Here is a 12,405-nt window from a genome sequence, read left to right as displayed (position 1 = left end):
GATACCAAATGCTAGTTGAAATTGAGTGAAATATTATTTTGACACAATTAGACATTGATGATGAAACCGTTACCAAATTTTTTCAAACGAATCAGAAAATTAATTGCTAGATCGTAACGTTGTTGAAGGAATAAAGTATTATTATTAATCTTAACCTGAGATTTCAAATGATTGTGATTTCATAAAGTCATCCTCTCTGACTTAAACATTGCACCATGCTGTCAAATGACTGAGATTTCATTATGTTAGTTACTCTTTGATTTAAGAAAAACCCGTGTTCACTACAACAAAACAATGTAATTTGCGACACATTTTTGCGACACAAAAGATCAAAAATGTATCGCAGATCAGATGTCGCAAATATTTGCAACACTTTTGAAGACTGTGTCACAAAATTTGCGACACAAAATAAAAACGTTGCAAATTTAATCGCAATTTATTGATCTTCTGAAACAATATTTGTCATTCAATTTGCAATGATATGCGACAATTATTGTGATACAATTTCTGTGTCACGATAAATGTTGCAACTATTTGAGACTTTTGCAGCATTCTTTGCGATTTATTTTGATTGTCGCAAAACTTTACGAGTCGCAAATTGTGTTGCAAATATTGAGTCTTTTTGCAACAAATTTTGTGACCAATTTTGTTTGTTGCAAAACTTTTTGTCGCAAATTGTGTTGCAAATGTGTGCTATGTTTTGCAACAAAATTTGAGACACATTTCGATTATTGCAAATTGTGTCGCAAATTGTGTTGCATCTTGGTGAGATATTCTGCAACACAATTTTATTGTCGCAAATTATGGCGCAAATTAATTATTCATAACCATGATTATTTATAATAACTTTTTAATTATTTTTACAAACTTGTTTTAAAGCCTAATTTACAATTCTGAATAATAACTTTTATAATATTTTTCAAAATAAACATTCCGATCGATAAATATCTAAAATAACAATGCAATACAAAATATAATAGTTCAAACATCTAATACAACAAATAAATAGAAAATATAATAGTCCAAACTGTAAAAATCAAAGTATCTAATGTAATAATCCGAAACACCACATTCATTTTGTTGCAATATCATCGACATGCTGAGGCTGTTCAACATCCTCTGAAGTGTGAGGGGCATGGGAAGCAGACTCTCCAGTCTTGGCAAGAGCATGAGAAGTAGAGGAGTTGTCTCAAAGTTTACTTGAATACCTCAAGATTCAAGTAAACTTGTGAAAAACAAAATGCAAATATTACCAAGATTGCAAGCTGTAGTTAGCACAAGGCCAACAAGACCTGAAAGGGTCCAAACCAAATGTACCTGTTCTCAGAGAATTTTGATAGTCTTCTTGCATCCAAGCCTGTGATGTACTTTTGTGCAGCTTGGACATGATCTGCACCTATACAGAATATTTCCAAACACTTGGTTCAATGAATACATTATAGAGAACTAGAGAAACTTTACTAGGAAATCCATTAGAGGTACTTGGCCATCTCCAACAAGAAATCCATATGAGTAGATTAATGGGAAAATAAACAACAACAATATATTACTCAGACCAATTTGAGTTAACCTGGCCATCTCCAGCTCCTTTACGAAGTTCTACAATCAACGACTCTACTCCTTCCTCATCAATCATCAAAATAATAGTTTTGGCAGCCTTCTTTTCAGAGATTTGCAGATTTTAGAATTTGAAAAAGATCAGAAAAATAAAAAACACTTTCTTTTTAACTTTTTAAAAAGGAACATGGCACTCAAGATCACATTGGAAAAAATAATTAATAATAAGAAATAATTAATGATATAAAAACCTGGAAAGTTTTGAGGGCTTTGCTGCCTTTGCTGCTTGTCGTATTTAAATATTCAAGCAGTTGCTTAAACCGAGTATCAAATAAAAACATCAAAACTAGCTCACAAAACATTACAAAACTTATATGAGGTTCTCAACAAGCAGACTTTGTTGACATCTTGAGAGGAAAGAACACAAGAAATACTGTTGTGAAGCCAGGATAAAATCAAATTATTGTGTATCCAATGTGCAACAGATAAGTAATACCCAAATGTCGCCAAGAATCTAATGACCAAAACTAGGAATGTTTCAGATTGCCAAACACCATCCTAGTGATAAAAAGTCCCATTTAAAAAAAAGTTCAACTTTTTAAAATCAGGTAACAGAGAATAAAGATTTATACAGGATAATGTTCTTTTGGCACCCATTGTGAATAAATTTAAATATAAAACTATGTGCTTTTTATGCAGTTCTATAATTAGATCCTGATTTAAGCTGAAAGATACTCTCAACTAAAACAAAGATAACCGCTTACAAGATGGTATACTCACCACAGTTTGAGCAGACTGATCATTCCTTCTTACTGTTGCAGGGTGAAGTAAGAATTCCTCATCTGAATCAGAAACTTTCACTCTGATTGCTCTTATAGTTTTATCATAGGTTATAGCTGTTGACACTGAAAATTTGAAGGAAAAAATGATTTATATGTAAATGGGAAGATCATTAACAATCCACATGCAGCAGTCCAGGAATTTCCTGCACAGCATGTACATCTTAAAGATGGGTTCACTGATAGCTCTAACAGCTAAATGCAAGAAAAGTCTAGCTGACTAGTTATTTTCTAGGAAAATAGCTAAGCAAGAAGTTCCTTTATTGAATGAAGACCTACATGTCTCACAAGTTAGTGTCACAGTGGAGATGGACATTAAGGAGCAACTTACAGAATAGATAGCAAATCAAAATGATGGCTTCCAAAAGACAAAAATGAAAAGTAATATTCAAGTCAATGGAGTTCTAGACTTTCACCAAAATCAAGCAATCCAAGCCATTATCTATAGCATCCATGAAAATAATAAAGCAGTCAAGGAATGATAAATGGCTATAAACTCACTATAAAAAGTATAATAAAATCTTCCATCATTGACTTCAAAAGTTCAAAACAAGTCCATTAATAAAGACATTAAAATTTTAAAATACAACTACAATTTTATTGCAGAGAATAACATGCAGCATATTCAATGAGGCAACAATACTTTAGGGAACAAAATTCCAGGAAAAATATTGATCACCTTGTTGGCCAATTTTAGCACATTGTTGAACAACACAAACACCAAGATTATTAAATGTCTTGGCTACTTCATTGAGAGGATCAGCAACCACTTCAGGCATTTCGGAAACTCCTAATGCTGATAACTGTCACAAAACAACTACTTTCATATGAGTTATAATTTCCTGCAGAAAATTATTTGATAATCTAACATAATAATTCAAGAAGTTCAATATGAAATACTTCAAAATGCACGGTAGAACACAGTGCCATCTTTATTATTTTTTTTCAAAATTAGAGCCCTTATGAACAATAAAAGATGAATCTAAAATAGAATTAGAATTTAAAAATAGATGATTAGGGTTTTTTTAATCCATTGTAATAGAGAAGTGAGTTATTGTCCATGAGCTACATCAATTTATACATGTTAAAATGAAATGGCATACTACAGAATAGGGATGCACATCATAGAACATAAGGTGGAACATACAATTGGTTTGATTGGAAGATCAAAGAGATTTGGTATCCCAAACTGCTTCACGACCTGCATACATTGGAACAAATTCTAATTATGGAACTATAGAAAATCAGATCGGAAATGAAAGTCTAAACGTTCAGCCATTCACATGCCTGAGCACCAGAACCTTTAACAAAGGGGTAATACCGTTTACCATCACCATCTAAATAGCACATGTTCTCCACTACAGCCATACAAGGAACCTATAGACAACAAATGATCAAAATGATCAACACTTGTCCCAAATGTTTGTATCAATACAACTCAAACAAAAAATATAAAATAAGTTATTCAAACACAGTCACCCATACAAACTTTTTATCTCTGGATATAATTTATATTGAATGAAGATTAAAATTATCTGAAAAGCAAGAACAAGAAGAGCAAGCAATCAAACCGATCAAAAGGAGAAGCAGTGGTCTATTTTTATGAGAGTAATCTGATTGCCTCTATACTAAATGTGCTTTGCCTTTTCTTATGTACACTTTCTTTTTCAGTCCTCTGTTCAGGTTTTCATAGATGAATGTTGTTATTCAGATGTGCACAAAAATTGATGATTTTGTGTTTGCAAAATGAAAATGAATAAAGCAAGAAAAGATGAATTAGTAGCAATCTTATATGATTGATAAAGTTGGTATGAGAAAAAATTATGTACTAGCCTATTGAACAAAACTATGAATGTCAAATTTCATAGACTTAAGAAAGCACAAAGCATAAGAAAGATAAGAAGCTCATCATAGAGTTTGTACACAAACCTTTGAGTAAGTATTTGACATTTTATAAGCTGACATTTTATAAGCTGGATGATAAAATCTAATTACAGATATCAGGAATCCCTCTTCTATAGAAAAAACAATCAAAATGACGGGGTCCTCAGCTTGGCCAGGACTGACCGGGAGACTAGAGGAAATGGGAGACAATAAGTCCTACCATAAGAGATGCGTTAATTACAAAGGCGCTAAACTCTGAGGGGTATGGGTACTAATCTTATATTTTAAAAGCCAACAAGTCAACATTGTCGTTAACCTCTTTAGGTGAAGTCAATTCAAAATATTAAAAATTAAATCAGTATAAAGTAGATTATTTAATTGTTTGAAGTAAAGCATAATAAGAATGAGCATGAAACAGAGGCATTATCCTTCATTCAAATGAGATGTTAATCATGACGTTTGAGTGGTATTCATCCATGAAAAAGATACCACTCTGGTAAGCCTTTTTTAATATTACAAATTACATGGCACCAATCACCCAGAAAAATGGGTCACTGGAACATAGGCTTAGCCCATGCCAAGTAGAAGAGACAAGGATTTTTTTTATTCTACTTTTTCAGTAGCTCATCCTAGACAAGGTGGTCCTCTGACTTAACCAGTTGAGTTCTGAGCCTTTTGTTCACTCCTAGCTGACTGAAATTACAAGAATTTTATCTCCTATCCTCTCACTCATCTCTGAGCTATAGTGACTGAATAACCAAAAAAAAGGTAATGTAAACGATAGGAGCATAATAGTGAAACATGAAGTGGGCAAAAAGTCATTCATCTCGGGCTAGAGGGTACAATATAATTACTGATGGCATTGGCCTTGCCTAGAAAATAAGGCAATGCATGCTGAGGTATAAAGTTTCAGATAGACTGAATGGTACAGACAGTAGACATTTCAAAGTTTCTAATACATATCATAGAAAAACAAATTATTTGGGATGAAGTTGGCAAAGCTTGAAATTACTTATGACTAAATAAGCCAATTGCTCATGTGAATTATTTATTTCAAAATAGAACATGTTGCCACAATGAGTTGGGGTTCGTTAATCCAATTTAACAGTATGATCAGCTAGTGTACTTTGTGATCATGGTTCAGAAAGAATTTAGGCACATCTGCATGGCTAATATCACCATGACTTCAATGGTAAACCAATTTATTTAGTTAGTATAAAAGAATGATAAAAAGTTTGTACCTTCTTGCTACAGAGGTAGAGTAGGATAAGCTGATCATTCGCTGAGCAATAGACACTATGGTCAGAGATCCCATTGCACAAAATTCTGCTGAAGATTTCCAAAGCTAGAACACAAGAAGAAATTTTTTAATGCAAAAAAGTTTGGGAATAGAGAATACTAATAAAACATGGTATATCACAATAAACAACTCAAGAGTAGCTTGCAAACTAGGGAACATCAAAGTGAGGGCTTCTCTATCTCCTAGCATCCTAGAGGAAATGTAGAACCCTTCTGGGTTGCTAATATTCATTTCATCCATTAATAACATGCCCAGCTCATGATCAATGGCCCATAAATGCAGAAAACATAAGCTTAATTTGAGCAAACATATTTCTAGGGATTCTTTACTGAAATGAGTTTTAATTCCTCGAACATCAGAATTATCTCCAGGAGATCCATGTACCAAAATGGGTTCCTTTTTTTCATGATCAGAAATATTAGATTTCACTTAATTATCATTGTTTTTTGGATCCCGGGGGAACATCGAAGACGAGAGATCAAATTTGAGGCTTGCAATTCCACAAAATGGGCAAGAACTCCTGATGGGATGTTTTCTACTTTAATAAAACTGATTTGATCTACCATGCCTCACTGAAGTATTTCCAGCTAACTCAAGACTGGTATCATGAGTTGCACTTTTTCCCTTAATTCTTTGTGCAAGAGAATAATCTAATTCAGCATGATCAGGACTTCTCCCTAAAGTTGCCCTCTTCTCAGTTTTTCTTGCATTAGATTGAGGAAAGCTTGCATCCTCAAAAGGAGGAAGCAGTGAGGATGCTGAAGTTGTGCGACCAAATATATTTCTGGTACCAGTATTTTCACTAGCACTCCTACAGAAATGATCAAACATTGAACGAGAAGCTGTGAAATGAATCACACGGTCCTGAGCACCTGTCTTCAGATCCCAAAGGTACAAAATGCTAGCAACATCAGAGGATTCTGAGGTATTTCTGCAAAGATAAGCTATATAGCCTTTTCTACTGCCCCAGACAACCATTGATGGACAACTTGGATGCACAGGAAACATTCTTTCCACTCGCAATGTCTGGATAGAGACCAAAGCCACACAACCATCCTCGCCTACAAAAAGAAAGCAATCATTCCAAGGTCGAGCAGTCTGCGGTGGTGGAAGTATAATTTCCTTAAGTGGAGCTATGTGATGGTGCAATATCCAAAGAAGACAACCATTATCCCAATTCCATACTCGAACCGTGCAATCCAGGCTTCCTGATATTAATACATGATTCAAGCTTTGATTATCTGAAGAGGCAGCCATTTAATGTGCTCCCAAGCAAAGAACTTCAGCGGTGTGCCCTGCCAAAATTTGTTCAGACATACTATGATCAATGAGATAATGGGGACTTCCAACATCTCAATCAGTCTCAAGCACTAAATTCAAGAACCGCACCACTTCAATTTCACCATTATAAAAACCATAAACCACTGCATATGGTGGACAAAAATCCTCAGATAGTACCATAGAGAATGACACAATCCATTCTTTCTGCACATTCCCATTGTTATGTCCTTGTTGTCCATTTGCAAGATCATAACTGTTGGAGCCAGAAGCAGTGGGTTACCGTAACACTTCCTCTCCTTGCTTCTCATCTTCATTAATGTTTAGGAAAGAGAAACTCCAAATTAGATCACCAGGAAAACCACCTTCTCAAATACTCTTGCTCAAATTATTCCCTAAGCTACCCATCTCGCTGTGATTCAAATTCGGAAACTGACCACATTGTGACATGGGCCTTCCAAAGAAATGAATCTTCCACTGCCATACAGAGCGATTCAAGACGAATGAGTGAATGATCCAACTCACAAAATAAAACTATTGCTGTCTCACTAGAGCAATGAGACAAAGCTGAAATTTTACACACAATCTAAAACTTCAATGGAGAATCTAAAAAACCAGAGCTGTATATATTGTATATCATTGCAGCACCATTAGCACTCCAGATAACGAAGCTCCTCACATTGTCTCCACTCAAACCCTGCATTCCAGATCTATCTGTCTCAAGAAACATTCCACCAATCGAACACATCTCTTCAGAAAGAGATCTCACCAATTAATACACCATTTTTCACCGACCTAAACTCACAGCGAGCCCTAAAGATAACAGCCAAGAGCTCCCTATGGGATTCAACCGCCACAGCTTCAACATCTTTGGATAAACCATCTCTGGAACTATAGTTCGTGAGATCAGAAGAAGAAAGAGAAGAACTTCTCGGCAAAGTACTCAAAGATCCCCCACCAGGATTAGAATCCTTTGACACAGGCAATAACTGAGATTGCCCTCTTCCATCGATCAAGATCACAGTCAAATCCTTGCCTCCATCCTCAACTACCATGGATTTCACTGGTCTAGAAATCACAAGATTCCCATGGAATACTGTTTGCATGACATTGAGACTATGGGAATCGACGACGATAATGGTGATTAAATCATACGAGATGCACATGATGCACAAGTTCCCTGAGGATAAGGGGAGGCGAGACATGGCTGCGGGAGTCCTGACCCATGGGGGAAGTCACCGACGGAGGTGGCAACGGCCGGTAGTCCAACTCCAGACGCAGAGAACGCCATCGGAAGAAACGCTGACAAGGGTGGCTCGGCGAATGAGACGCAAGGAATGAGGGACATGATCGGAGCAGCATGGCCACAGAGAAGCGCGATGGGGAGAATCTTGGAGTTAGAATTAGAGAGAAGCCACCAGAAGATGGAGCCATCGGAGGTGCCAGTGTAGAGGGCCGGAGGAAAGCCGACTGCAACAGCAGCGGTGACACGGTGGGAGGGCGGGCAAGGAGGCCATAGGCACTCGATTGAAGGGCACTTCATCCACTGCTAGTGCGGGCAGAGAAGGGATCGGAGATGGAGACGATAGTCGAGCGTTTGCTCAACGGTCACGGGTTCTGTTTTGAGTGGTAAATTTCGAATAAACCCCCGTACTTTTTCATTTGCAAAAGAACCCTTATGAATATAGCTGGTTTTCGTTTTTGAATAAAAAAAAAATTCTCTTTGTAAATACATACACAACTATTTGTTCAGTACCATATTTGATATTTTGAAAAATAATCTAGTGGACTCAATTCGGTTGAATCATCTCTAGATATGTTATAGACAGCACAAAATTTTTTGTTGTTCTGTTACTTGTTTGTTTTCTCAAATATTAGACAAAAATATTGTAAAATTACTTCTAGTACCATTTGTAAAATTACTTCCGATACCCTTTGTAATATTTTATGTTTGTTTTACAATAAACAACTTGACAACAAGCTCTCGTATAGTTTAATAATTAGTAAACTTATTAAATTAGAATTATTTTTTTTAAAATTTCAAAATATATGCAAAACTAATTTCTTGTTAAAAAATACATGATAAATTCCATTAATATATCAATCGGCTAAATAATAATAATTTTTATATGAGATTGCTAATATGTTTGATATGTCTATGATAATCATATCTATGATTCATGGATATAGATATGAAGAGATTTATATTTATTTTTTATACAATTTAAATTTTTAATTTTTGATAGAAATTAGGGATGGCAATTTATACCCTACTCGACGGGTATACCCGTACCCGTACCCGGTCAAAGAAGGTATCACCATCTTTGACCTAGTAAGGGTATAGGTAAGAGTATTACCCGTTATGTTTTGAGCGGGTACGGGTTGGGTAAGGCTATGCCCCTACCCTACTCGTATCCTTACCCTTATCCTTACACATTGAAAAGGGTATGGGTCCCGTATCCTTACCCTATCAGTATCCTTACCCTTACCCTTACCCATTGAAGAGGGTACGGGTCCCGTACCCTTACCCTCTCACATATATATATATAAAACTAAACATTTACCCACAATTTACCCAAAATCTATTTTGATGGTGATTAATTTGAACATAATACTTCAAATTTTCTCTTAATATATTATTTTAAAATTTATTTTATTTTTATATTTATATTTAATAAAGTATAATATTATCAAAATTGAATTTTTGATATATATTAAGAATTATAATTAAATTAAAAAATAAACACTATAAAAGAAATGTAAAAAAAATAATGTTATAATAATTTATTTTATAAATTATAAGAACATTCTGAAAAATAAGATACTAATAAAAAATCAAATGTATATAACTTATAAGAATTAATTATAATATTTTTTTCAAATTTATTATTATTTTAATTTTCATTTCACGGGCAATTCAGTTATATGGTAAACGTACTCTTGTTAAAAATCTTGCTTAATTCATTGTTTAGAATAAAAAAATTAAAAATTCATATTCTCCTTGACACACATACACACATAAATAATTATATATTATAATTTAACAATAAGCCATAAAAATCACCACTAGAACTTTGGAAGCATACACCAAATTTTGCGACATAGTTTCTGACGCAAAAAAATCATTGCAAATAATGTGTCGCAATCTGTGTCCTAAACCAATTACATGCTAGGTGCCAACGTTTGCGACAAAGTTTGCGATGCCGATAGATCATTGCAAATAATGTGTCGCAATCTGTGTCGCAAACCATTCTATGGTAGGTGCAAAAAGTTTTGCAACAAAATCAGTGACATTCTTGTATGGTTATTTTTTTGCGACACAATTTGTTTATAACTGCAACGCTTTTGGTTTTTTGTCTCAAATGGTTGCAATTTGTGTCGCAAATCTGCGACACATTTATGTGTCCCAAATAGCATTTTTCTTGTAGTGGTTCTGAAGATGATAAAAATAGACAGAAGACAATAAAGACACAAAAGTAAACATCAATTTCAAGCCTGGGATCAGATAGGGGTCTTGTCCAGCTTGATAAGTTAATCCAAGTTCTGTAATATTTTCATCTCGATCCACTATGATTCTCAGAAAGGCCAAACAACAAACTTGAATAGCTTCAAGCACGCTTTCCAACAAGACAAATTCATGTTGATCCAACAAACTATAATGAAGTTAAGTCCATGTTTGGTGAAGTCATGTGAAATTTCTAGGCTTGATAGTAGTTCACAACATCACTTAACTCTGTTTTCCTACTTTTTAGGGCTTTTTCCTCTGTAGTTACCTTGAATTTATTCAAAAACACATAAAAAGTATTTGTTTAACAAAAATAGAGAATATAAATTAAAATATGAAGTTCATTTAAGCACATGAAAGGCTATCAAATCATCAAAATTCACTAATAAAAACAATATAAATTTACACTCATCAAACAACAACAAATTTTAAGGTGGCATTTGATTGCAAGGCTTGGAGAGGGAATGAAGCCACAATGAATCTAATCTTTTGTTTGGATGTGCAGGCTTGTAGTAATTCTAGGTTTATATCCATCATGCACGACATTCCCATATTCAAAGGATTAAGCACAACTTGAAATATATCTCAAGGATGATCTTGACCCACCGAAGGCCCAATTCTTTGCCACAACTTTTGGTATTAATCGTTATGACTCAACATCAATATTGTGTTTTTCATCATTTTTCTCTCATTGTTTTTCATTTTTTTTTTCTTATACATATTCTCTTCCTTAGATTGTTCAATTTCCTTTTTTCGTGAAAGCCAACACTTAATGGTATTAACCTAGATTACTAAACAAATGACCTTTCATAAGACTACATTTTCACATGAAAGCTAACACTTGTGGTGTCAACACCAAGTTACTTGGCAATCTATGACATTTTTGTTATTTTGCGTACTTATAGTATCAACTATATATACTTTGTAGACTGCAAACATGGAGCTTATTAATGACCCGCTAGCACTAGTGCAGCTAAACTCTAATTACTTAGCAATCTATGACATTTTTGCTATTTGACATATTTATACTCTCAACTTCCATTTTAATTAAGTAGAATACCCTATTTAGTCCCTCTAATATAGTCAAGCTACCCCTTAAGTTCCTCTAATATAATTTGTCCCTATGACGTCCCTCTATTTTAACATTTGGGAAATGTAAGTCCCTCATAGGAACCTCTTAGGTACAAATTATATTAGACGGAGGGACTTGCATTTTCAAATATTAAAATAGAGGGACATTCTAGCGACAAATTATATCAGAGGGCCCAAAAGGGCAGATTGACTATATTAGAGGGGCTAAATAAAGTATTCAACATTTTAATTAATTTATATAATTTTTTTCATGGCTAACATCAGTAAAACACTGTAAATTCTATTAACTGAGAATGAGTTTCCCTAGATGAGAACAAGTACTGAAAATTTGCAAAAATATGTGCTTGAATTATACCTAAAATGGGGACATACGTAAAATCCACAAAAATCTATAAAAATCTAGAAAAAAATTCTTCAAAAATTGGCCAAGCTGAACAAGTGTTGAGAGGAACACCAAGGCCTCAGTATCTTCCTATATAATAACCAAGAATCATCTTTCAACTCAGCAATGCTCAATCTTTATTAAGGTTGAGAGATGAAATAATACCAACTTTAGTCATTTTAATATATCGAAATGACCCTTTAGTCCCTCTATTATTTTTTGCCCTTGTGGGATCACTCTATTATTCAGTTCGAAAAAAAGAAGTCCCTCCTCCAAACGGCAGTCTAATTTTCCGTCAGCGAGGCTAATGTGTCATTTTTCATGATTAAAAAAATTAAAGTATACTACCCAGTTTAGTCCCTCTATTATTTCGAAATTGCCCTTTAGTCCTTTTATTATTTTTGCCCTTAGGAAGTCCCTCTATTTTATTAATTTTGTAGCTAATACCCAATTTAGTCCCTCTATTATTTCAAAATGGCCCTTTAGTTCCCTATTAGAGGGACTTCTTAATGGTGAAAAATAATAGGGGGATTACTTGGCCAATTCACAATAATAGAGGGACTAAACT

The 12,405-nt window shown here is 34.4% G+C and overlaps 1 protein-coding gene across 3 annotated transcripts; it reads right to left on the bottom strand.

The window, feature by feature from the left end:
- Positions 1–967: 967 nt before the first annotated feature.
- LOC120249758 lies at positions 968–6,870 on the bottom strand. 3 transcript variants are annotated; one of them, XM_039258392.1, is made up of 8 exons: positions 6,453–6,870; positions 5,522–5,625; positions 3,684–3,773; positions 3,544–3,597; positions 3,076–3,199; positions 2,338–2,462; positions 1,318–1,396; positions 968–1,199 (listed from the first exon to the last, which is right to left on the bottom strand). In XM_039258392.1, the coding sequence occupies exons 1-8, from the start codon at positions 6,835–6,837 to the stop codon at positions 982–984; spliced, it is 1,179 nt and encodes a 392-aa protein (XP_039114326.1). In that variant the 5' UTR covers positions 6,838–6,870; the 3' UTR covers positions 968–981. The 3 variants fall into 3 exon arrangements, 2 of the variants coding, with proteins under 2 accessions (XP_039114326.1, XP_039114327.1); XM_039258393.1 differs by having other exon boundaries at positions 1,109–1,225; XR_005532880.1 differs by lacking the exon at positions 968–1,199 and having other exon boundaries at positions 1,311–1,396; positions 1,571–2,462.
- Positions 6,871–12,405: the final 5,535 nt, after the last annotated feature.

The sequence above is a fragment of the Dioscorea cayenensis genome, chromosome 19 (assembly GCF_009730915.1).
Source record: "Dioscorea cayenensis subsp. rotundata cultivar TDr96_F1 chromosome 19, TDr96_F1_v2_PseudoChromosome.rev07_lg8_w22 25.fasta, whole genome shotgun sequence".
NCBI classification, from domain to species: domain Eukaryota; kingdom Viridiplantae; phylum Streptophyta; class Magnoliopsida; order Dioscoreales; family Dioscoreaceae; genus Dioscorea; species Dioscorea cayenensis.
The sequence above is the reverse complement of the archived record's forward strand: the minus strand, read 5'-3'. Positions and strand labels throughout refer to the sequence as shown.